At 39.0% G+C, this 27,500-nt stretch overlaps 2 protein-coding genes across 5 annotated transcripts in view; one reads left to right on the forward strand and one right to left on the reverse strand.

The window, feature by feature from the left end:
• Nucleotides 1-1,001: 1,001 nt before the first annotated feature.
• On the forward strand, nt 1,002-8,043 carry LOC133569198 (diamine acetyltransferase 1-like). 2 transcript variants are annotated; one of them, XM_061921412.1, is made up of 6 exons: nt 1,002-1,275; nt 3,186-3,237; nt 3,314-3,394; nt 3,549-3,650; nt 7,635-7,675; nt 7,743-8,043. In XM_061921412.1, the coding sequence occupies exons 1-6, from the start codon at nt 1,213-1,215 to the stop codon at nt 7,917-7,919; spliced, it is 516 nt and encodes a 171-aa protein (XP_061777396.1). In that variant the 5' UTR covers nt 1,002-1,212; the 3' UTR covers nt 7,920-8,043. The 2 variants fall into 2 exon arrangements, with proteins under 2 accessions (XP_061777396.1, XP_061777397.1); XM_061921413.1 differs by lacking the exon at nt 7,635-7,675.
• A 3,524-nt stretch (nt 8,044-11,567) lies between these two features.
• The window catches only part of apoob (apolipoprotein O, b), a 22,437-nt gene continuing 6,504 nt past the window's right edge, over nt 11,568-27,500 (reverse strand). For 2 of the 3 annotated variants that reach the window (XM_061921410.1, XM_061921409.1), the window contains 5 exons: nt 21,722-21,776; nt 21,546-21,641; nt 21,338-21,429; nt 16,686-16,775; nt 11,568-16,603 (listed from right to left, as the gene is read on the reverse strand). In XM_061921410.1, the coding sequence (XP_061777394.1) occupies nt 16,565-16,603; nt 16,686-16,775; nt 21,338-21,429; nt 21,546-21,641; nt 21,722-21,776 (372 nt within the window). In that variant the 3' untranslated portion in view covers nt 11,568-16,564. The remainder of the gene's footprint in view (nt 16,604-16,685; nt 16,776-21,337; nt 21,430-21,545; nt 21,642-21,721; nt 21,777-27,500) is intronic. The other variant, XM_061921411.1, reaches the window with a different exon arrangement.

Below are 27,500 nucleotides of genomic sequence, written 5' to 3' on the forward strand. Positions count from 1 at the left end.
TTCCACTGTGGAGGGGGGGAATCTCAGCCCGGCCCCAACGGCTGCCTTCGCTTCGCCTCGTTGAGAAACGTGGCTTCCCTCACCACACCCCTCCGCCTTTCAGGTACTATTTAATCTCACTAGAACACTAGCAACACAATAGGCAGATATGGGACTTTCCAGAATTATCCTAGTAAATGTGTCTAATAATATATGAATCGCTCCCACTGCAATCGCCTTTTTTTTTTATTTGTAGTCCTTCACTGTAAATTACCTCATCCACAAATCTTTTATCCTTGCTCAAATTAATGGGGAAATTGACGCGTTTTCGGTCCGAATCGCTCTAGCTGCTGGTAGCCATGGTTGTAAACAATGTGAGGATGTGAGGAGCCCCACAACCTGTGACGTCACGCGCACATCGTCTGCTACTTCCAGTAAAGGCAAGGCTTTTTTACTAGCGACCAAAAGTTGCGAACTTTATCGTCGATGTTCTCTACTAAATCCTTTCAGCAAAAATATGGCAATATCGCGAAATGATCAAGTATGACACATAGAATGGACCTGCTATCCCCGTTTAAATAAGAAAATCTCATTTCAGTAGGCCTTTAATAAATAGCTGATAAGGGAGAGGAAGTCACTGTGATAGAGTGTCCATATAAGGTGACACTATGCCTTAAATTCAGAAAGGAAACTGTAGCAGCTGCCTGAGTAATGGAAAATTCCATTTGTGGGAATTGATGGAAGCAGGGTGACTGGCGATTAAAAAGCTTAGTAGAAAATATTTCTTTTTACTTTTGTTGTGTTGTTGCTACGTGTCTATTTTTTGTGATACGGAGTAGCGCGGATTCTGTTTTTGTAATTTGAGAAAAGCGTTGTAGCGGATTAAAAAAATAATAATAAACACATAATGGTCACGTGGACACATACTTGCCTGTCATTGGGTAAACCGATCAAAGGGGGCGTCATCGAAAGCGGAGACGTCGAGCGGGCGACCAATCAGAGAGCGGGACCAGCCTGCTATATAAAGAGGGACGTAAACAAAGAGGCAGAGAGCAGACGGCAACGACCCGGCCGAGGGCGACGCTAACTGGATGTCCTTGTCGAGACTAACACGACCGGACCAGAGGCTGACTGCGGGGGAAAAGCCACTCGAAAGCGAATGAAGAAACTCCTAATCTTTCACTTCACATACAGAGGACTTCGCGCGAAAGGAAAAAAGAGTAAACGGAGAAAATGGAGTACAAATTACGAAAGGCTGAACCAAAGGACGTGCCTGATATATTACGACTGGTGAAGGTACACAGAAATAATAATACAAACAATAATACGCTGCTTAAAATTCCGCTCGGACATCGTGTTCGAATTGGGTCAACTCGAGCTAACTTGGCTAGCTTTGACCTTTTGTTGAACCCACACCGAACATCGACGACAATCGAGCTGGGTGGTGACGTAAGAAAGCCACGCTAAAAAAATAAAAAATAAACGAGCCCGAGGATGTCCGAGTGTGACGTCACGACCTGCCTTCTTTGTTCGGGTCCCGCTGACTCACTTCCGCTTTAGCTTCCCCTTGTGTAAACACCATATGCTCAGCGTGAAGGCTGACCCACTTAAAGGCCTACTGAAATGAGATGTTCTTATTTAAACGGGGATAGCAGGTCCATTCTATGTGTCATACTTGATCATTTCGCGATATTGCCATTTTTTTCCTGAAAGGATTTAGTAGAGAACATCCACGATAAAGTTCGCAACTTTTGGTCGCTAATAAAAAAGCCTTGCCTGTACCGGAAGTAGCAGACGGTGTGCGTGTGACGTCGTTGTAGGCCTCCTCACATTGTCTATAACGTGAGCCTCCAGCAGCAAGAGAAAGCTGCAATTTCCCCATTAATTTGAGCGAGGATGAAAGATTTGTGGATGAGGAAAGTTAGAGTGAAACACAAAGAAAGAAAAGGCGACGGCACTGTGAGCGATTCAGATGTTATTAGACACATTTACTAGGATAATCCTGGAAAATCCCTTACCTGCTTATTGTGTTAATAGTGGCCGTGCGCAACTCGAGGGTCCCTGGTTCAAGCCCCACCTAGTACCAACCTCGTCACGTACGTTGTGTCCTGAGCAAGACACTTCACCCTTGCTCCTGATGGGTGCTGGTTAGCGCCTTGCATGGCAGCTCCTTCCATCAGTGTGTGAATGTGTGTGTGAATGGGTAAATGTGGAAGTAGTGTCAAAGCGCTTTGAGTACCTTGAAGGTAGAAAAGCGCTGTACAAGTACAGCCTATTTATCATTTAATAGTGTTTTAGTGAGATTATGATAAATGGGTTGTACTTGTATAGCGCTTTTCTACCTTCAAGGTACTCAAAGCGCTTTAACACTACTTCCACATTTATCCATTCACACACTGATGGAGGGAGCTGGCATGCAAGGCGCTAACCAGCACCCATCAGGGTGAAGTGTCTTGCTCAGGACACAACGGACGTGACGAGGTTGATACAAGGTGGGGATTGAACCAGGGACCCTCGGGTTGCGCACGGCCACCATTCCACTGCGCCATGAAGTCATACCTGGAAGTCGGAGGGCTGCGGTGAACGCCAGTGTCTCTGAGAGAAGCCATGGAGGAGCCAATATCACAGCTGCCTTTTTGACAGCTGCAGGAGGAGGTCGCATAATCCACTCAAGTATCCGGTAAGAGCCGACTTAATATCACAATTTTCCCTTTCAAAAACTTGCTGGTTGCCGCAGAGAAACATGTTCGCTTTACCACTCTGTGTTAAAGCTTCACAACAAACAAAGAAACACCGGCCTGTGTTTCGGTTGCTAAAGGCAGCTGCAATCCACCTACATCTTTCTTCTTTGACGTCTCCATTATTAATTGAACAAATTGCAAAAGACTCAGCAACACAGATGTCCAAATTACTGTGTAATTATGCGATGAAAAGAGACGACTTTTAGCCGTGTGTGGTGCTAGGCTAATATGTCCGCTACAACCCGAGACGTCACAAACAAGAAACTCTGCGGGAAATTTAAAATTGCAATTTATTAAACTAAAAAGCCCGTATTGGCATGTGTTGCAATGTTAATATTTCATCATTGATATATAAACTATCAGACTGCGTGGTCGCTAGTAGTGGCTTTCAGTAGGCCTTTAAGCATCTACTGTGACAAATGTATTAAAAAATGGCTGTAAAGTTGTCATTTGTGTTGCTTTCAGGAACTGGCTAAATATGAGGAAATGGAGCACCAGGTGACGTTGACTGAAGAAGGTAAGCTGAAAGTGTTAGTGGGGTTTAAAAAAAAAACAGGTGTGCGTGTTTACTCAAGTTGGGGAGATGCTTGCAGAGCTCCTCGAGGATGGATTCGGCGAAACGCCATTCTACCACTGCATCATCGCTGAAATCCCGGAAGGGGGCGGCAGCCAAGGTCAGTGAATGCATCACATGATGGAATGTGGACTGGACTCTGTGAACTCCTGACCACATGAAGACTGTTTCCTGTCTGCGCAGAGAACAAAAAGCTGAACAGTGTGACGTCAAAGGTGTCTGACTTAAAAAAAAGAATGTGGTCTATCCCCCAGATTCTAAAGTGGTTGGCTTCGCCATGTACTACTTCACCTATGACCCCTGGGTGGGCAAGCAGCTCTACTTGGAGGAGTTCTATGTGATGAATGAGTACAGAGGTAAGAAATCTATGGAGGTTACTTTCTGTCTTTATTTTGAAAGCTTTTTAGGTCGTGACACTTGCGTTTGAATTTTGTGAACTGAAATTCAATGTCAAATTATGCTGACAATTTTAATGAATAACAATTTGAGCAAAATTTGGATACAGAAAAATTAAATGGGGAAAAAAAAAATCTGTGTTAAAAAAGTTCAATAGATAAGTGTTGAAGAATGAAATGTAGTAACAATTGGGTGCAGAAAATTTCAGTTTATGCAAAATATATTTAAGCGTAAAAAAATCAGCCCGAAAAGTTCAGTGTAAAAAAAAAAATGGGTGCAGAAAAATTCCTGTTGAAAAATTCAATGTAAAAAAACAAACACCAAAACAAGACAGTGTATTAAAAACATGCGTGCAGAAAAAAAATCCTGTTTAAAAACTGAATGTAAAAAAAAAAAAAAAATTCAGTGTATGAAAAATACATTTAAGCGTAAAGATCAGTTTGAAAAATTCACTGTATAAAAAATGGGTGCAGAAAAGTTTCTGTTGAAACATTAAATGTAAAAAAAAACAATAGTGTATTAAAAACACGCGTGCAGAAAAATTCCTGTTTAAAAACTGAATGTAAAAAAAAAAAAAAATTGGGAGCAAAAAAACTCGGTGTATGAAAAATACATTTAAGTGTAAAAAAAAATCAGTCTGAAAAATTCACTGTATAAAACACACGTGCAGAAAAATTCCTGTTTAAAAACTGAATGTAAAAAAAAAAAATTGGGAGCAAATGGGAGCAAAAAAACTGTATGAGAAAAACATTTAAGCGTAAAAAAATCGGTCTGAAAAATTCACTGTATAAAAAATGGGTGCAAAAAAGTGTCCGTTGAAAAAATGTATGTTTAAAAAAAAAAAAAAAGAAACATTCGGTGAGGGGGACAATGTTGAGAAATTCAATGTAAAAAAACTAAACAAAAGTGTATTTAAAAAAAAAAAAAAAAGCATGCAGAAAAATTCCTGTTTAAAAAATGAAATGAAAAAAAAATTGGGTGCAAAATAATTCAGTGTATGAAAAATACATCCATCCACTACCTACCGCTTATTCCCTTTTGGGGTTGCTGGCGCCTATCTCAGCTACAATCGGGCGGAAGGCGGTGTACACCCTGGACAAGTCGCCACTTCATCACAGGGCCAACACAGATAGACAGACAACATTCACACACTAGGGACCATTTAGTGTTGCCAATCAACCTATCCCCAGGTGCATGTCTTTGGAAGTGGGAGGAAGCCGGAGTACCCGGAGGGAACCCACACATTCACGGGGAGAACATGCAAACTCCACACAGAAAGATCCCGAGCCTGGGATTGAACCCAGGACTGCAGGACCTTCGTATTGTGAGGCAGACGCACTAACCCCTCTACCACCGTGAAGCTCATGAATAATAGATTTAAGCGTAAAAAAATCAATCTGAAAAATTAAGTGTATGAAAAATATTGGTGCGGAAAAATTCAGTGTAAATAAAAAATTCAGTGCAGAAAAATGAGATTCAATATAAAAAACAATTCAGTGGATTAATTGTGGCCAAATAAATTCAGCGTTTAAAATATAAAAGCGTTAAAAAAAATCAGTCTGAAAAAAATTCAGTGTATATAAAAATAGGTGCAGAAAACTTCATGTTAAAAAATTCAATGTAAAAATCATTCAGTGCAGGAAAATGTTGAGAAATTCAATGAAAAAAACTATTCAGTATATTAAAAAAACACGTGCAGAAAAATTCCTGTTTAAAAAGAAAATTGGGTGGGCAAAAATTCAGTGAATGAAAAATATATTTAAGCGTAAAAAACCAGTCTGAAAAATTTAGCGTATAAAAAAAGGTGCAGAAAAATGTTGAGAAATCAAATGTAAAAAAAACTATTCAGTGTATTAAAAAAAATGTGTGTAAATAATTAAATATAAAGACAAATTCAGTGTATGACAAATATATTTAAGCGTGAAAAAAATCGGACAAATTCAGTGCATAAAAAAATGGGTCCAGAAAAATTCAATGTAAAAAAACATTTAGTGCAGGAAAATGGTGAGAAATCAAATGTAAAAAAACCGATCCAGTGTATTAAGTGTGCAAAAAATTCAGTGTATGAGAAATATTTAAGCGTAAAAAAATTAGCCTGAAAAACTCAAGTGTATAAAAAATGGGTGCCGAAAAATGAAATGTAAAAAAACATTCAGTGCAGAAAAATGTTTCGAAATTGAATGTAAAAGAAAACATTCAGTATATTAAAAAAAAAAGGGGGCGGGGGGGAAACATTGCTGTTTGAAAAGAAAATTGGGTGCACAAAAATTCAGTGAATGAAAAATATATGTAAGTGTAAAAAAATCAGTCTGAAAAATTCAGCGTATAAAAAAAGTGCAGTAAAAATCCTGTTGAACAATTAAATGTAAAAAAAACCAAACTAATTGTAAAAATCAAAGTCCAGAAAAATGTTGAGAAATCAAATGTAAAAAAGACTATTCAGTGTATTAAAGTGTGTAAATAATTAAATATAAAAAAAAATTCAGTGTATGACAAATATATTAAAGCGTGAAAAAAATCGGATAAATTCAGTGCATAAAAAAAAATGGGTGCAGAAAAATTCAATGTAAAAAAACATTTAGTGCAGGAAAATGGTGAGAAATCAAATGTAAAAAAAATGATCCAGTGTATTAAAAGTGTGCAAAAAATTCAGTGTATGAGAAATATTTAAGCGTAAAAAAATCAGCCTGTATAAAAAGTGTGCTGAAAAATTAAATGTAAAAAAATATTCAGTGCAGAAAAATGTTTAGAAATTGAATGTAAAAGAAAACTGTATTAAAAACAAATGCATGAAGAAAAATTCCTGTTTAAAAAATGCAATGTAAGAAAAATGTAATGTAAAACAAATCAGTGCAGATATTTGTTGCTTCAGAACTCAAAAACCACTTCCTGTAAAGCATGGGTGTCAAACTCTAGCCCGCGGGCCAAATTTGGCCTGCCGTGTAATTTCATTTGGCCCTTGAGGCAATAATAAATTAACATTAGAGCTGGCCCGCCGGTATTATACAGTGGCGGTGCCGCTGTATCACCGCATTCAACGCTAATTCTCACACTTGCCAACCCTCCCGATCTTTCCGGGAGGATCACGAATTTCAGTGCACCCACGAAAATCTCCCGGGGCAACCATTCTCCCGAATTTCCACCCAATATTGGGGGGGTGCCTTAAAGGTACTGCTTTTAGCATCCTCTACAACCTGTCGTCACGTCCGCTTTTCCTCCATACGAACAGCGTGCCGGCCCAGTCACGTAATGTATGCGTCTTCTTCACACACACACACACACACACAAGTGAATGCAATGCATACTTGGTCAACAGCCATACAAGTCACACTGAGGGTGGCCGTATAAACAACTTTAACACTGTTACACCACACTGCGAACCCACACCAAACAAGAATGACAAACACATTTCGGGACAACATCTGCACCGTAACACAACAGAACAAATACCCAGAACCCCATGCAGCACTAACTCTTCCGGGACGCTACAATATATACCCCCGCTACCAAGAAAATTAGATTTTGCGTGTAACTATAAAGTTATATAAGCCTTGCTTGTTAATTATTCAATGCAAAACTTGTTTGGGTCCCTATTAAAAGGTTAAGTTGTTCAACTTTGGCCCGCGGCTTTGTTTGGTTTAGAATTTTGGCCCACTCTGTATTTGAGTTTGACACCTCTGCTGTAAATTGTACATTTCACGCCTCATTGGCTGATTCTGAGACACCATCGATTTACTAAGAGAATTTTGAAGCAACAAATATTTCAGCAATACATTTTTAAACTTGTTTCTCACAGATTATTATTTAATTAAATAATGTAATTTAATGTTAAAAAAAACCACAGTTCACAAAATTAAAACGTACAAAATTAATTGTAAGAAAAAAAACGCTTTCATGATAAATACCTGCGTAGAAGTCCAGTCTAATCTTTCCGGACTTTCCAGGCCTCGGCATCGGCTCAGAGATGCTGCGGCAGCTCAGTGACGTAAGTGGTGACCTCACGCCAAGTCGCCCGTGTGGACCTCCCTAACTAACCCCTTTTTGTCCCGCAGCTGGCGGTGAAGACCCGCTGCACGGGCATGATGTTCGTGGTGGCCGAGAACAACGAGCTCTCCATCCAGTACTACAAGCGGCGCGGCGCCGAGGACCTCTCGCAGGAGGAAGGCTGGAGGCTGTACAGGTTTGACAAGAGCAGCCTGGTCAAGATGGCCACGCCCACCGAGGAGTGAAAAATGCGGGGAGGAGACGAAGGTTTCCACTTAGAATTCTTTTTTAAAAAGGCCAGCAAACTTTGTTTTTCTGATGGTCGCATGTTGACCTGAGCTCATATACCACAATAAATACATCATCAAACACGCTGTTGTATTTATTACTGGACCTCACAATAGAACATTCCACTCAACTGCTGGCCGACAAAAATGGGTTGACAGATCAAGTCTTGTAGTCACAAATGTAAATGAAAGCTGCAAGCAGCGTTTGTCGGGTCCGCCTTTGACCGCTGCCAAGCCCTGGTCTAAGTCAGACCTACATAGAGGTCTTTGTTTCATGTCTCTACCACATTCCTAACAGAAGTTACAAGCAGTTTTGTCTGGGTTTTTTCCTAGGGGGCGCTAGAGCGCAATTTTGACTTTTGGGGTTTGGGTTTTTATTAGATGGCAATTTTCGCCAGTCCTGATGTGTGTGTAATAATGTGTGAGTTTTGAAGCATGTTAAGGGGGTCAAATTACAGATCGGCATTTCTGGATGTTGTTGATAAATGGCTTTCGCTTTGCATAGTAGAGCTTTAACTTGCACTTTGAAGCATTTTAAGGGGGTCAAATTACAGCTCAAAGAGGCATAAATGACATTTTTTAGGAAACTTTGCGTAGGGGTTCTTTGAAGGCGCGTAAAATCAAAACCGGAGCAGTAATCAAAACTTTGTTGGATAGTTTTAATCAAAAGGGTTCAATCTCTCTCCTGTGCGAGTTTGAAGCCGAAACGACAAACGCACTCGGAGGAGTTTACGTTTGAAAAAGGTGACGGGTTTTTACAAAACTTTTATTTTGAAGGGGTCATTTTTAACTTCCTGTTGATTTTTGCCGAAGGATGTCTATCTAAATGTAGGTCTAAGTGAGACCTACATAGAAGTTTTTGTTTCATGTATTTCCGGCATTCCCACCGGAAGTTACAAGCAGTTTTGTCTGTGTTTTCTTCCTCGAAGCAGTTTTTGCTGTATTTTGATAAAAAATTTCGCAAGAGGGCAATTTTGAGTTTTTTTTTTTTTTTTTCATTAGATCGCAATTTCTGCCAGTACTGATGTGTGTGTGTGCCAAGTTTGAGTTTTGAAGCATTTTAAGGGGGTCAAATTTCAGCTCAAAGAGGCAAAAATTGAATTTTTTGCAAAAATTTTGTTTTGAAGGATTTTTTTTCCAACTTCCTGTTGATTTTTGCCCTAGAAGGTAGAATTATGAAATGTAGGTCTAAATTAGACCTACGTGACAGTTTTTGTTTCATGTCTGTACGACATTCCTAACGGAAGTTACAAGCAGTCTGTTTTTCTTTCCTTCCTAGGGGGCGCTAGGACGCAATTTTGATTTTTCTGGTTTGGCTGCATAATATGTTGGGAAGGCATGCCAGACCGATGTGTGTGTCAAATTTGGTGAGTTTTGAAGCATGTTAAGGGGGTCAAATTACAGCGCATAGGTGCGGAATAATAATAAAACGCACCAGTTTCAATAGGGTCCTTGGACCCTAACTAGTAATATTGTTTATGCTCGTTAAACAGGGGTCTCAAACTCAATTCACCTGGGGGCCACTGGATGCAGAGTCTGGATGAGGCTGCAAGGGCTTCTGGGTATTTGTTCAGTTGTGTTGCGGTGCGGATGTTCTCCCGAAATGAGTTTGAAATTCTTGTTTGTTGTGGGTTCACAGTGTGGCGCATATTTGTAACAGTGTTAAAGTTGTTTATACGGCCACCCTCAGTGTGACCTGTATGGCTGTTGACCAAGTATGCATTGCATTCACTTGTGTGTGTGAAAAGCCATAGATATTATGTGACTGGGCCGGCACGCAAAGGTAGTGCCTTTAGAGTTTATTGGCGCTCTGTACGTCTCCCTACGTCCCTGTACCACTCCGTACAGCGGCATTTTGAAAAGTCATACATTTTACTTTTTGAAACTGATACGGATAATTTCCGATATTACATCTTAAAGCATTTATCGGCAGTCTATTATTATCGGACAGCTCTACAAATAACTGTTTGAATTGGTCCAAGTTATCGGGGACTGTTATTACTGACGGACAGGTGTCTCGTAAGAAAACCCTCGTCTCCATGGAAACATCTCTATTGCTTACACTCATTTGCCGCTTTTCCACTAATGCGGTGGTAGGCAACCCAGAATGTTGAAAGAGCCACTTTGGAGCCAAATAACACAACGCTGTCAAGCGCCACTCATATAAAACTCACGGGGCCGCACTAACATGAGACTTTCATATTAAGGTGGGGGCCGCGTGTGAGACCCCTGTCAAAGATCCTCAGTTTGACAGGAGTGTCACTGTGTTGATTTTCCACAGCTTTGAAGCAATTCAACAATTTGAACTGGATCCGATGGCTGGTGTGTCCGCAAGTAATGCTTTAGTTGTCAGCTAGCAATTAACATGCTATTTTTTTAAAATTAATTGTCAGCTAACAATAAGTGTGTTAAAATAAGCGGCAGAAAATGGATGGATTGCCAGCTAGTGATTGTCAGCTAGCAATGAGTTAAGTTAAAATACCAATGATTGTTACACACACGCTTGGTGCGGTGAAATGTGTCCTCTGCATTTGACCCATCCGCTTGTGAGGGGAGCAGTGAGCAGCAGCGGTGGCCGCGCCCGGCAATCATTTTTGGTGATTAAACCCCCAATTCCTAACCCTTGATGCTGAATGTCAAGCAGAGGTCAGGTAACGGGTCCCATTTTTATAGTCTTTGGTATGACTTACAACCTACCCATCTCAGGGCAGACATTACAACCATTAGGCCAGTGGTTCTCAAATGGGGGTACACGTCAGCCTGGGGGTACATGAGATTTTTTTTTTTTTAAATATTCTTAAAATAGCAATTCAAAAACAAATTTTTATAAATATATTTAATGAATAATACTTCAACAAAATATGAATGTAAGTTCATAAACTGTGAAAAGAAATGCAACAATGCAATATTCAGTGTTGACAGCTGGATTTTTTGTGGACATGTTCCATAAATATTGATGTGAAAGATTTCTTTTTTTAGTGAAGAAATGTTTAGAATGAAGTTGATGAATCCAGATGGATCTCTATTACAATCCCCAAAGAGGGCACTTTAAGTTGATGATTTTTATGTGTAGAAATCTTTATTTATAATTAAATCACTTGTTTATTTTTCAACAAATTTTTAGTGAAGTGAAGTGAATTTTATTTATATAGCGCTTTTCTCTAGTGACTCAAAGCACTTTACATAGTGACACCCAATATCTAAGTTACATTTAAAGCAGTGTGGGTGGCACTGGGAGCAGGTGGGTAAAGTGTCTTGCCCAAGGACGCAACGGCAGTGACTAGGATGGCGGAAGCGGGAATCGAACCTGCAACCCTCAAGTTGCTGACACGGCCACTCTACCAGCCGAGCTATGTCGCCCCAAAAATATTCTTATATCTTTTTTTTTTTTGCAAATAGTTCAAAAAGAACACTACAAATGAGCAATATTATGCACTCTTAGAAAATAAATCAGAAACTAAAGACATAGTGCTGAATTTTACTACTTTATCTCTTTTTTTCAACCAAAAATGCTTTGCTCTGATTAGGGGGTACTTGAATCAAAAAAATGTTCACAGGGGGTACATGACTGAAAAAAGGTTGAGAACCACTGCACTAGGCCACTGATTAGGTGAACAATGAGCGGTCTTTTATTAAATAAAATGTAGCATTTGAGAGCAGAAATCCTTCTCGCACATTTTGACACAGAAGCCATTTAGAAGGGCTGCGTGGGAATGTGCGTGAGAAGAAAGAATTAAGCTGTGTGTGTTTGCTCATGTGTTATTCACATCCAAACCACACAATAGAATATTCAAAGTGAGCAAAGAGTGACTTTTCCAAGAGTGTCCGAACAAGAAACATCAGTAAAGTGATGAATGTGTGTGTTTGCTCTTGTGTAACTCACATCCTAACCACACAATAAATAATTTGGAGGTCAGTGACAAAATATATTTTTGCTCACTTTAAGTCAGGGGTGTCCAAACTATTTCCACTGAGGGCCGCACATGGAAAAATGAAAGCATGCGGGGGCCATTTTGATATTTTTCATTTTCAAACCATAACAAAATATATGGATTTTTAAAGGCCTACTGAAATGAGATTTTGTTATTTAAACGGGGATAGCAGGTCCATTCTATGTGTCATACTTGATCTTTTCGCGATATTGCCATATTTTTGCTGAAAGGATTTAGTAGAGAACATCGACAATAAAGTTCGCAACTTTTGGTCGCTAATAAAAAAGCCTTGCCTGTACCGGAAGTAGCAGACGATGTGAGCGTGATGTCACGGGTTGTGGAGCTCCTCACATCTGAACATTGTTTACAATCATGGCCACCAGCAGCTAGAGCGATTCGGACCGACAATTTCCCCAATAATTTGAGCGAGGATGAAAGATTCATGGATGAAAGTGAGAGTGAAGGACTAGAGAAGAAAAAAAAAACAACGAGGGCAGTGGGAGCGATTCAGATGTTATTAGACACATTTACTAGGATAATTCTGGAAAATCCCTTATCTGCTTATTGTGTTACTAGTGTTTTAGTGAGATTATATGGTCGTACCTGAAATTCGGAGGAGGGGTGTGGCCACGGGTGTGGTGAGGGAAGCCACGTTTATCGACGAGGCAAAGCGAAGGCAGCTGTTGAGATTCCCCCCCTCCACGGTGGAAGCATCCCACGTTCGGGGGCGGCTGGTCGGAGGAGGCAAGAGAGTTCACAGCTGCCTCTTTGACAGGTGTCCGCTACATTCGGTCAGGTCGCACACATAATACCGCAGCTGCCTCTTTGACGAGGAACGACGCAAGCTCTCCGCTCATGTCTACGGTAAGAGCAGACTTATTACCACAATTTTCTCCCTAAAACCTGCCGGTTGAAATGTGGTAGGGAACCATGTTCGCTTGACTGCTCTGTTCCATAGTGAAGCTTCACCGTCATCTTTCGGGAATGTAAACAAGGAAACACCGGGTGCGTTTGTGTTACTAAGGCAGCTGCAATACACCGCTTCCCAAATACATGTTTCTTCTTTGACGTCTCCATTATTCATTGAACAAATTGCAAAAGATTCAGCAACACAGATTTCCAAAATACTGTGTGATTATGCGATTAAAGCAGACGACTTATAGCTGGGATTGGGGCTGGAACAAAATGTCCGCTACAATATGTCACGTCATCATACCGCAACATTTTCAACAGGATACTTCACGCAAAAATTTAAAATTGCAATTTAGTAAACTAAAAAGGCCGTATTGGCATGTGTTGCAATGTTAATATTCATCATTGATATATAAACTATCAGACTGCGTGGTCGCTAGTAGTGGCTTTCAGTAGGCGTTTAACATGTATTTTACCTTTAAGGCAGTGGTCCTCAACCTTTTTGTATCTGCGGACCGGTCAATGCTTAATAATTTGTCCCGCGGCCCGGGTGGGGGGGGATCCTTTTTTTTTTTTTTTCCTTTGTCATGAAAAAGGGACGTTTTTGTCACTGAAAAGGGAGGTTTTTGTGGTTGGTGCACTAATTGTAAGTGTATACTGTGTTTTTTATGTTGATTTAATACAAAAAAAAAATTTTTTTTTAATTTTTATTTTTATTTTTTTTTTATAAAAATGAATAAAAAATTCTTTTTCGGCCCGGAACTAATCGGGCCACGCGGTCCGGTGGTTGGGGACCACTGCTTTAAGGGTCCCGGGAACCATAATGGGTCTCAGTTATTAAAATGTTAAAAATAAGCCATATTTGTATTATTATTTTTTATTTAACGCTTACAGTAAATCTCTGTATCAACTTGAAAAAAATAAAAAATAAAGGTTTTATGGCTTTTCTGGCATAAACAACTTTGTTTTTCATAGTAAAACTGAAATATGCAGTATTTAGTAATTAGAACCCTAAAAGATCAATAATGCAGGACTCCATTGATTTTAATTATTTTATATTTTTGAGTAATCACATTGAAAAGATAAATAAAATACCACTAAGTAGAATTATCCATCCATCCATCCATCCATCCATTTTCTACCGCTTATTCCCTTTCGGGGTCGCGGGGGGCGCTGGCGCCTATCTCAGCTACAATCGGGCGGAAGGCAGGGTACACCCTGGACAAGTCGCTACCTCATCGCAGGGCCAACACAGATAGACAGACAACATTCACACACTAGGGACCATTTAGTGTTGCCAATCAACCTATCCCCAGGTGCATGTTTTTGGAAGTGGGAGGAAGCCGGAGTACCCGGAGGGAACCCACGCATTCACGGGGAGAACATGCAAACTCCACACAGAAAGATCCCGAGCCTGGATTTGAACCCAGGACTGCAGGAACTTCGTATTGTGAGGCAGACGCACTAACCCCTCTTCCACCGTGAGAAAGTGATACATTTTTATTAAGATTTTTTTTAAAAACTTTCAACACTTAAGTTACGAGATCAACTTCAGATATATCTGTCAATTTTATATTTAAACTATTATTTTGTCTTTTTTATGTTCTTTTGTCAAAGAAAACTTAGTTTTTATATGGCAACTACCCAGTATGTGCAATATTAACCACATAAAACATTTTAAAGGGAAATATTTGAACTAATTGGAGCTTTGAAAATAATTCATTAAAACATGGATTTTTTTGTCTTTTTTTTTTTTTTAACAATGTGAAGTGAAGTGAATTATATTTATATAGCGCTTTTCTCTAGTGACTCAAAGCGCTTTACATAGTGAAACTCACTATCTAAGTTACATTTAAAGCAGTGTGGGTGGCACTGGGAGCAGGTGGGTAAAGTGTCTTGCCCAAGGACACGACGGCAGTGACTAGAATGGCGGAAGCGGGAATCGAACCTGCAACCCTCAAGTTGCTGGCACGGCCACTCTACCAACCGAGCTATGCCGCCAATGGCAAAAAAAATAAATGATTGATTGAAACTTGTAATTAGTAGATTGCACAGTACAGTACATATTCCGTACAATTGACCACTAAATGGTAACACCCCAATAAGTTTTTCAATTTGTTTAAGTCGGGGTCCTCGTCAATCAATTCATGGTAAAGATAGTTTTTACATGGTAAAATAAAGACAAAAGGAAAAAAAAACAGCCTGCATGGCAGCTTTGTGTCAACATTGAAACTTTTTCTCGTAAGATTTCACCTCATTCCAATGTTTTTAATGTTATTTTTAATTTTTGCAATAGCATTTCCAAGGCCTACTTAAAGCCACTACTAGCGACCACGCAGTCTGATAGTTTATATATCAATGATGAAATATTAACATTGCAACACATGCCAATACGGCCTTTTTAGTTTACTACATTGCAATTTTAAATTTCGCGTGGAATTATCATGCTAAAACCTCGCGGTATGATGACTCGTGTGCGTGACGTCACGCATTGTAGAGGACATTTTGTTCCAGCATCGTTCCCAGCTATAAGTTGTCTACTTTCATTGCATAATTCCACAGTATTATAGACATCTGTGTTGCTGAATCTTATGCAATTTGTTCAATGAATAATGGAGACGTCAAAGAAGAAAGCTGTAGGCGAGAAGCTATGTATTACGGCCGCCTTTAGCAACACAAACACAGCCGGTGTTTCATTGTTTACATTCCCGAAAGATGACAGTCAAGCTTTACTATGGAACAGAGCGGTCAAGCGAACACGGTTGGATTGGACCACACACACAAAGTACAGTGTATTATGCAGCGATCATTTCAAAAGATCGTGTTTCGAAGAGGGTCCCTTGCGAAGGGCAGAGATGGGCATCGCCACCACCCGTCGACTGGTGCTGAAGAAAGCTGTGGGGCCGACCTTCAGGTTGTACAGGTACGACCATATAATATCACTAAAACACTAGTAACACAATAAGCAGATAAGGGATTTTCCAGAATTATCCTAATAAATGTGTCTAATAACATCTGAATTGCTCCCACTGCGCTGTCTTTTTTTTCTTTCTAGTCCTTCACTCTCACTTTCCTCATCCATGAATCTTTCATCCTAGCTCAAATTAATGGGGAAATCGTCGCTTTCTCGGTCCGAATTGCTCTCGCTGCTGGTGGCCATGATTATAAACAATGTTCAGATGTGAGGAGCTCTACAACCAGTGACGTCACGTGCATATCGTCTGCTACTTCCGGTAAAGGCAAGGCTTTTTGTATTAGCGACCAAAAGTTGCGAACTTTATCGTGGATGTTCTCTACTAAATCCTTTCAGCAAAAATATGGCAATATCGCGAAATGATCAAGTATGACACATAGAATGGACCTGCTATCCCCGTTTAAATAAGAAAATCTCATTTCAGTAGGCCTTTAAATGAGCAAAGAGTGACTTTTTCAAGCGTGGCTTAACGAGAAACATCAGTAGAGTGATGAGAAGAGGTGTGTGTGTGTGTGTGTGTGTGTGTGTGTTTGTTCACGTCCAAACGACTTTGTAGTTTGGATGTGAGTGACTTTTTCCAAGAGTGGCCGAACAAGAAACATCAGTAAAGTGATGAAAAGAGGTGTGTGTGTGTTATTCACATCCAAACCACACAGAACAATCAAAGTGACAAACCAAAAACATCAGTAAAGTGATGTGTGTGTGTGTCAGTGTTTTTGTCAAGACACCTGGCAGACCTTTCCTTCCACGCAGCAAGAAGATGACTTTTTCTTTTCTGTCCGCCTTCAGCTGCTGCCGCTCTCCCGCCGCTCCGTCTTGTCAGGCTTCGGACAAAAAGCCACGGGTGAGTTTGCGTGCGAGACACTGCTAATCGTAAACCAAGCTGCGCCGCCTTCGAGCGCTCACCTTCTTTTTGCCAGAGGGCGGGTCTTTCCAAAGCGTCTCCACGGCGACGCGACCCCGCTGAGCCCAGGAGTATGCAGAGTCTCGGCTTACCTGCGGGAACACATCACATGACTTTCAAGTGGACTTTCAACCACTTTGTGTTGTCTGCTAGTGATGAGCGATACCACACTTTATCCTCACTAAACTTGGTATCGTCGATACCAAAACCCATACTTGTCAGATTATTGAACTTTTTTATATTATAAGATACATAAACAGCAAGAATACAAAAATGTTTTTTATACACTAATTTATCATCACACTTTGAATACAAACATTTATAGCAGACATTCCACTGAGGGCCCCCCACTGACAATTCAAAAGATGCGGGGGCCATTTTCATAGCTTTTACCTTAAAAACCAGTACAATTTAACCTCTAAAGGCTTAGTGGCCACATGTGTAGACAGCACCTTTTAGCTCTTATTTCCAAAATTGTGCACACTACTGAATTGAGGTCTTATGGCCACTTATGTGGACACTTATACTGCCATCTGGTGGTGTCAGAAGAGTATAACATACAATAGAATTTGGAAAAAAAAAAGTGAAAAAATAAGAATTAGCATGTCACTAAACATGAAGTACACGTTTGTGTACTTATGGACTAAGTACATCATATCAAAAGATGATTCTTAGTTTTTATTCTAATTACGTTCCAATAAGCCCAAATAGCAAAGAGAAATAAAATAAAAAAGCATGTAAACAAACAGCTCGGGCCTTGTTTGTCAAAGAACTTTGGGTAGAATTTTCATGTGAATGCTGGAGAGCCAAAGAAAAACTGAAATGCTAACCTGATAGCATTAAGTAACAAAAAATATGAGCTAAAAAAGATTAGCATGCTTACGGTTAGCATTAGTGAAATACTAAATGATATGACAATATAATAATATATCACGATACATTATATACTGTATATATAATATGTAAATATTAAACATGTTATATTTTATATTGCTACTATGGTACATTGTTAGTCTACTTCATATCTACATTACCCTTTCCATCCTTTGAAACTGAGCTACTGTGTGGAACAATTACCCTTGTGGATCAATAAAGTTTGCCTAAGTCTATTGATTGATTGATTGATTGAAACTTTTATTAGTAGATTGCACAGTACAGTACATATTCCGTACAATTGACCACTAAATGGTAACACCCCAATAAGTTTTTTCAACTTGTTATCAACGTTAATCAATTCATGGTAAATTCTAAAGTCTACCTGTAAAGTAGCGGAAAAAAAACAACTAGCATGTTAATGATAACATGCATCATTCGTCAAGTAACATAATATTTGACGCTGAGGTGCATACCTGCATACCTAATTTTCCAGCCGTACACTGCAGATTCATATAACTTGGTACTTGACCCACGCTAAATGCTAACTTTTCCCGCAAATGTTGCAGTCGTACACCTAAATCATATAATTTTAGCATGCTAACCTTTTTAGCTAGTTTTTCAGCCGTACACCGCAACGTTATATAACTTGGTACTAGACCCCGCACTAAATGGAAGCATGCTAACTTTTTCCACAAATTTTCAGTCGTATACCTCAATCATATATCTTGGTACTTGATCCATGCGAAATGATAGCATGCTAACGTTTTAGCTAATTTGCCAATAGTAAACCTCAATCATATAACTTGGTACTTGACCCACACTACATGTTAGCATGCTAACTTTTTTTAACTAATTTTCCAGTTGTACACCTCAGTCATAACTTGGTACTTGACCCACGCTAAATGATAGCATGCTAACTTTTTAAGCTAATTTTCTAGTCGTACACCTCAGTCATAACTTGGTACTTGACCCACGCTAAATGTTAGCATGCTAACTTTTTTAGCTAATTTGCCAGTCGTACACCTCAGTCATATAACTTGGTACTTGACCGATGCTAAATGATAGCATGCAAACTTTTTTAGCAAATTTTCCAGTCGGACACCTCAGTCATAACTTGGCACTGGACCCACGCAAAATGTTAGCATGCAAACTTTTTTAGCTAATTTTCCAGTCGGACATCTCAGTTATAACTTGGTACTTGACCCACGCTAAATGTTAATATGCTAATTTTTTAAGCTAATTTTGTAGTTGTACACAAAATATCATATAACTTGGTACTTGATCCATGCTAAATGATAGCATGCTAACTTCTTAGCAAATTTTTCAGTCATACACCTCAGTCATAACTTGGCACTGGACCCACGCTAAATGTTAACATGCTAACTTTTTGAGCTAATTTTGTAGTTGTACACAAACAATCATATAACTTGGTACTTGATTCATGCCAAATGATAGCATGCTAACTTCTTAGCAAATTTTTCAGTCGTACACCTCAGTCATAACTTGGCACTGGACACACGCTAAATGTTAGCATGCTAACTTTTTTAACTAATTTTCCATTCGGACAATTTCTGGTATAACTTAGTACTTGACCCCACGCTAAATGTTAACATGCTAACTTTTTAAGTTAATTTTCTAGTTGTACAACTCGATCATATAACTTGGTGCTTGATCCATGCTAAATGATAGCATGCTAACTTTTTTAGCTAATTCTCCAGTCGTACACCTTAGTCATAATTTGGCACTTGGCCCATGCTAAATGTTAGCATGCTAACTATTCAGCTAATTTTCCCGTCGTACACCCCAGTTATAAGTTGGTACTTGACCCACGCTAACTGTTAGCATGCTAATTTTTAAAGTTAATTTTCAGCCATGCACCTCAATCATATAACTTGGTATATGATTAATGCTAAATGATAGCATGCTAACTTTTTAGTTAATTTGCCAGTCGTACACCTCAATCATATAACTTAGTACTTGACCCACGCTAAATGATAGCATGCTATCTTTTTTAGCTAATTTTCCAGTTGTACACCTCAATCATATAACTTAGTATTCGACCCACACTAAATGTTAACAAGCTAACTTTTTTAACTATATTTCCAGTCGTACACCTCAGTCATAAGTTGGCACTTGACCCACGCTAAATGTTAGCATGCTAAATTTTTTAGCTAATTTGCCAGTCGTACACCTCAGTCATATAACTTGGTACTTGACCCACGCTAAATGTTAGCATGCTAACTTTTTTAGCTAATTTGCCAGTCGTACACCTCAGTCATATAACTTGGTACTTGACCGATGCTAAATGATAGCATGCAAACTTTTTTAGCAAATTTTCCAGTCGGACACCTCAGTCATAACTTGGCACTGGACCCACGCTAAATGTTAGCATGCAAACTTTTTTAGCTAATTTTCCAGTCGGACATCTCAGTTATAACTTGGTACTTGACCCACGCTAAATGTTAATATGCTAATTTTTTAAGCTAATTTTGTAGTTGTACACAAACAATCATATAACTTGGTACTTGATCCATGCTAAATGATAGCATGCTAACTTCTTAACAAATTTTTCAGTCATACACCTCAGTCATAACTTGGCACTCGACCCACGCTAAATGTTAACATGCTAACTTTTTGAGCTAATTTTGTAGTTGTACACAAACAATCATATAACTTGGTACTTGATTCATACCAAATGATAGCATGCTAACTTCTTAGCAAATTTTTCAGTCGTACACAGTCATAACTTGGCACTGGACCCACGCTAAATGTTAGCATGCTAACTTTTTTAGCTAATTTTCCATTCGGACAATTTCTGGTATAACTTAGTACTTGACCCCACGCTAAATGTTAACATGCTAATTTTTTAAGCTAATTTTGTAGTTGTACACAAACAATCATAACTTGGTACTTGATCCATGCTAAATGATTGCATGCTAACTTTTTAGCAAATTTTTCATTCGTACACCTCAGTCATAACTTGGCACTGGACCCACGCTAAATGTTAACATGCTAACTTTTTGAGCTAATTTTGTAGTTGTACACAAACAATCATATAACTTGGTACTTGATTCATGCTAAATGATAGCATGCTAACTTCTTAGCAAATTTTTCAGTCGTACACCTCAGTGATAACTTGGCACTGGACCCACGCTAAATGATGGCATGCTAACTTTTTAAGCTAATTTTCCAGTTGTACACCTCAGTCATAACTTGGTATTTGACCCACGCTAAATGTTAGCATGCTATTTTTTAAGCTAATTTTCAGCCATACACCTCAATCATATAACTTGGTACATGATTCATGCTAAATGATAGCAAGCTAACTTTTTAGCTAATTTGCCAGTCGTACACCTCAATCATATAACTTAGTACTTGACCAACGCTAAATGATAGCATGCTAACTTTTTTAGCAAATTTTCCAGTCGTACACTTCAATCATATAACTTAGTATTTGACCCAAGCTAAATGTTAACAAGCTAACTTTTTAAAAATTTTTTCCAGTCGTGCACCTTAGTCATAAGTTGGCACTTGACCCACGCTAAATGTTAGCATGCTAACTTTTTTAGCAAATTTTCCAGACGTACACCTCAGTCAGAACTTGGTACTAGACCCACGCTAAATGTTAGCATGCTAATTTTCGACGCTAATTTTTCAGTCGTACACCTCAGTCATAAGTTGGTACTTGACTGATGCTACATGTTAGCGTGCTAACTTTTTTAAGCTAATTTTGCAGCTCACGACGACAATTGTTCCACATCATGCCGGATGTGCCCACCTTGAAAAGTGAGGCGGCTTGCTGAGGGTAGAACATGGAGGCGCAGACGGCCATGAGGCCCGCAGGAAACGCCACACGCCTCACCTTTGACCCTGAGGAGACAGGTGCAGAGCGAGGCAGTCACCTGAGCGACCTCCAGACAAAACTCGGGCTTATCTTGTCGTGTCGTTGCCATAAGGAAGGATGTTGTTGTTGTGACGACTATTACCTTTGGCCAAGTAGAGCCCCAGCAAGCCCGAGAAGCCCACCGCCGCCATGCTGGGGTAGAGGTCCGGGGGAGGAGCAGTGAGGAAGTGATACACGCCTGAAGGACGCCAGACGGTTGAGGTCAACAAGTCAAATGTTGAGAGGGAGACAACAGGTGAGTTTGATGGAATGTCTTACCGCTGACTGTGGTGACGGTGGTGTCGATGGTGGGCTCCAGCCTTCTGTACACTTCCTGTTGTGCCACAGGAAGAAGGACAATCAGGACACTTTAGAAAGCAACATGGAGACTTCAGGAAGAAGGACAATCAGGACACTTTAGAAAGCAACATGGAGACTTCAGCAAGAAGGACAATCAAGACACTTTAGAAAGCAACATGGAGACTTCAGCAAGACGGACAATCAGGACACATTAGAAAGCAACATGGAGACTTCAGGAAGAAGGACAATCAGGACACTTTAGAAAGCAACATGGAGACTTCAGCAAGAAGGACAATCAAGACACTTTAGAAAGCAACATGGAGACTTCAGCAAGACGGACAATCAGGACACATTAGAAAGCAACATGGAGACTTCAGGAAGAAGGACAATCAGGACACTTTAGAAAGCAACATGGAGACTTCAGCAAGAAGGACAATCAAGACACTTTAGAAAGCAACATGGAGACTTCAGCAAGACGGACAATCAGGACACTTTAGAAAGCAACATGGAGACTTCAGCAAGAAGGACAATCAGGACACTTTAGAAAGCAACATGGAGACTTCAGGAAGAAGGACAATCAGGACACTTTAGAAAGCAACATGGAGACTTCAGCAAGAAGGACAATCAAGACACATTAGAAAGCAACATGGAGACTTCAGGAAGAAGGACAATCAGGACACTTTAGAAAGCAACATGGAGACTTCAGCAAGAAGGACAATCAGGACACTTTAGAAAGCAACATGGAGACTTCAGGAAGAAGGACAATCAGGACACTTTAGAAAGCAACATGGAGACTTCAGCAAGAAGGACAATCAGGACACTTTAGAAAGCAACATGGAGACTTCAGGAAGAAGGACAATCAGGACACTTTAGAAAGCAATATGGAGACTTCAGCAAGAAGGACAATCAGGACACTTTAGAAAGCAACATGGAGACTTCAGCAAGAAGGACAATCAGGACACTTTAGAAAGCAACATGGAGACTTCAGGAAGAAGGACAATCAGGACACTTTAGAAAGCAACATGGAGACTTCAGCAAGAAGGACAATCAGGACACTTTAGAAAGCAACATGGAGACTTCAGGAAGAAGGACAATCAGGACACTTTAGAAAGCAACATGGAGACTTCAGCAAGAAGGACAATCAGGACACTTTAGAAAGCAACATGGAGACTTCAGCAAGAAGGACAATCAGGACACTTTAGAAAGCAACATGGAGACTTCAGCAAGAAGGACAATCAGGACACTTTAGAAAGCAACATGGAGACTTCAGGAAGAAGGACAATCAAGACACTTTAGAAAGCAACATGGAGACTTCAGGAAGAAGGACAATCAGGACACTTTAGAAAGCAACATGGAGACTTCAGGAAGAAGGACAATCAGGACACATTAGAAAGCAACATGGAGACTTCAGCAAGAAGGACAATCAAGACACTTTAGAAAGCAACATGGAGACTTCAGCAAGACGGACAATCAGGACACATTAGAAAGCAACATGGAGACTTCAGGAAGAAGGACAATCAAGACACTTTAGAAAGCAACATGGAGACTTCAGCAAGACGGACAATCAGGACACATTAGAAAGCAACATGGAGACTTCAGGAAGAAGGACAATCAGGACACTTTAGAAAGCAACATGGAGACTTCAGCAAGAAGGACAATCAGGACACTTTAGAAAGCAACATGGAGACTTCAGGAAGAAGGACAATCAGGACACTTTAGAAAGCAACATGGAGACTTCAGGAAGAAGGACAATCAGGACACTTTAGAAAGCAACATGGAGACTTCAGCAAGAAGGACAATCAGGACACTTTAGAAAGCAACATGGAGACTTCAGGAAGAAGGACAATCAGGACACTTTAGAAAACAACATGGAGACTTCAGCAAGAAGGACAATCAGGACACTTTAGAAAGCAACATGGAGACTTCAGCAAGAAGGACAATCAGGACAATTTAGAAAGCAACATGGAGACTTCGGGAAGAAGGACAATCAGGACACTTTAGAAAGCAACATGGAGACTTCAGCAAGAAAGACAATCAGGACACTTTAGAAAGCAACATGGAGACTTCAGCAAGAAAGACAATCAGGACACTTTAGAAAGCAACATGGAGACTTCAGGAAGAAGGACAATCAGGACACTTTAGAAAGCAACATGGAGACTTCAGGAAGAAGGACAATCAGGACACTTTAGAAAGCAACATGGAGACTTCAGCAAGAAAGACAATCAGGACACTTTAGAAAGCAACATGGAGACTTCAGCAAGAAAGACAATCAGGACACTTTAGAAAGCAACATGGAGACTTCAGCAAGAAGGACAATCAGGACACTTTAGAAAGCAACATGGAGACTTCAGGAAGAAGGACAATCAGGACACTTTAGAAAGCAACATGGAGACTTCAGCAAGGACAATCAGGACACTTTAGAAAGCAACATGGAAACTTCAGCAAGAAGGACAATCAGGACACTTTAGAAAGCAACATGGAGACTTCAGGAAGAAGGACAATCAGGACACTTTAGAAAGCAACATGGAAACTTCAGGAAGAAGGACAATCAGGACACTTTAGAATGCAATATGGAGACTTCAGGAAGAAGGACAATCAGGACACTTTAGAAAGCAATATGGAGACTTCAGGAAGAAGGACAATCAGGACACTTTAGAAAGCAACATGGAGACTTCAGGAAGAAGGACAATCAGGACACTTTAGAAAGCAACATGGAGACTTCAGCAAGAAGGACAATCAGGACACTTTAGAAAGCAACATGGAGACTTCAGCAAGAAGGACAATCAGGACACTTTAGAAAGCAACATGGAGACTTCAGCAAGAAGGACAATCAGGACACTTTAGAAAGCAACATGGAGACTTCAGGAAGAAGGACAATCAGGACACTTTAGAAAGCAACATGGAGACTTCAGCAAGAAGGACAATCAGGACACTTTAGAAAGCAATATGGAGACTTCAGGAAGAAGGACAATCAGGACACTTTAGAAAGCAACATGGAGACTTCAGGAAGAAGGACAATCAGGACACTTTAGAAAGCAACATGGAGACTTCAGCAAGAAGGACAATCAGGACACTTTAGAAAGCAACATGGAGACTTCAGCAAGAAGGACAATCAGGACACTTTAGAAAGCAACATGGAGACTTCAGCAAGAAGGACAATCAGGACACTTTAGAAAGCAACATGGAGACTTCAGGAAGAAGGACAATCAGGACACTTTAGAAAGCAACATGGAGACTTCAGCAAGAAGGACAATCAGGACACTTTAGAAAGCAACATGGAGACTTCAGCAAGAAGGACAATCAGGACACTTTAGAAAGCAACATGGAGACTTCAGCAAGAAGGACAATCAGGACACTTTAGAAAGCAACATGGAGACTTCAGCTGATTGATGCAGATTTTAGTCATCAAGCCTTTACTAGATAAAACATTCTTTATAGCCTCAAAGTGCACTTTTGGGCAAATAGTTGAAATAAACCAGGATGTTTGCACCTGCCATGACTTTCATTACCTTCTCTTTAAAATTATTTGACGTTTTTTTTTACCTTCTTTGACTGTCTTTTATCTTCTATTTACCTTCTTTAACCATCTTTGACAACTATATTCCTTTTTTTACCTTATGTTTAAACTTATTTTACATTATATTTACCTTTTCTGACTGTCTTATCTTCTATTTACCTTCTTTAACCTCTATATTCATTTTTTACCGTCTGTTTAAACGTATTTTACATTTTATTTACCTTTTTTGACTGTCTTATCTTCTATTTACCTTCTTTAACATCTTTAACTTCTATATTCCTTTTTTTACCTTCTGTTTAAACTTATTTTACATTACATTTACATTTTTTGACTGTCGTATCTTCTATTTACCTTCTTTAACCTCTATATTCATTTTTTTTTACCTTCTGTTTAAACTTATTTTACATTATATTTACCTTTTTTGACTGTCTTATCTTCTATTTACCTTCTTTAAACATCTTTAACTACTATATTCCTTTTTTTACCTTCTATTTAACTTATTTTGCGTTAGATTTAAATTCTTTAACATTTTATTTACCTTCTTTGGCTGTCTATTACACGGTTTGGTCTTTTACCTTCTTTGCCCATCTTTTACCTTCTATATTTTCTTTATCTTTCATTTACCTTCTATTAAACCCTTTTGACCTTTTATTTACCTTCTTTGACTGTCTTTTATCTTCAATTTACCTTCTTTAACCATCTTTGACGTCTGTATTCCTTTTTTACCTTCTATTTAAACTTATCATACATTTTATTTACCTTTTTTGACTGTCTTATCTTCTATTTACCTTCTTTAACCATCTTTAACTACTATATTCCTTTTTTTTTACCTTCTATTTAACTTCTTTTGCCTTAGATTTAAATTCTTTAACATTGTATTTACCTTCTTTGGCTGTCTACTACACGGTTTGGTCTTTTACCTTCTTAGCCCATCTTTTACCTTCTATATTTTTTAAATCTTTCATTTACCTTCTATTAAACTCATTTGACCTTTAATTTACCTTCTTTGACTTGTCTTTGACCTTGTTTGATATTTTACCTTTTCACTTCTTTTACCATCCATTTACCTTGTGTGACTGTCTTTTACCTTCTATATTGCTTTTACCTTGTTTTACCTTCTATATTACTTTAGTTTACCTTCATTCTTTAACTGCTGTCACCTGTTATTTACCTTCTTTTACATTTACTGACCTTCTATTTAACATATTTTGTCTTTTTTTTACCTTGTATTCAAACTTGTTTTAGCTTCTATTCACCTTCTTTGCCCGTCATTTACCTTTCATATTTAGTTTACCTCTTAACCTCTATCTTCTTATACCTTTTATTTACCATCCTTGACTGTCTTTTCTGCGATGAGGTGGCGACTTGTCCAGGATGTACCCTGCCTTCCGCCCGAACGCAGCTGAGATAGGCTCCAGCACCCCCCGCGATCCCAAAAAAAGGGACAAGCGGTAGAAAATGGATGGATGACTGTCTTTTACTTCATCTTTGACCTTTATTACATTCTCTTTAACTTATCGTACCTTCTATAAAACGTATTTGACGATCTTTTACCTTATTTTGTTCTATATTCCTTTTATTCACTTTTCTTTATATAACTTTACCTTTTAGTTAACTTGTTTTTTTATTTACCTTCTTTAACTGTTTATTTTAACTTCTTAATTCTTTATTTGACCTCTTATTTACATACGTTTACCTTCTATTGACCTTTTAGTTTTTATTTATCCCTTACCTTCTATTACCTTTTATCTACCTTATTGTACCCCTTATTTATATACTTCTACTGAACTTTTTACATTTTATTGTATCTTCTGTGACCTTCTATTGCACTTTTACCTTTTGTTTACCTTATATTTATATACATTTACCTTCATTGAACTGTTAACCTTTTATTTATACACATTTCCCCCTCACCTTGCAGGGGGTGAACAAGGGGAAGGGTCAAAAGCAGAGGGTAATTTCACCACATCTAGTGTGTGTGTGTGTGTGTTTAACTTGAACTCAACTTAACTTTTACCTTCTATTGTCCTTTCACCTTTTATTTACTACCTTTACCTCCTATTTACCTTTGGACTTATATTGCCTTTTATATTCCTTCCTCCCTTTAACTCCCCCAAAATGGATTAACTCGCTGGAATAAAAAAGACAATATAACATACATCCATAAACGTGGACGAATGTGAAAAAGTGCAATATATTTATCTGCACAATAATCTATGTATTTATTTTATATATATATTT

The sequence above is a fragment of the Nerophis ophidion genome, linkage group LG15 (genome assembly GCF_033978795.1).
Source record: "Nerophis ophidion isolate RoL-2023_Sa linkage group LG15, RoL_Noph_v1.0, whole genome shotgun sequence".
NCBI classification, from domain to species: domain Eukaryota; kingdom Metazoa; phylum Chordata; class Actinopteri; order Syngnathiformes; family Syngnathidae; genus Nerophis; species Nerophis ophidion.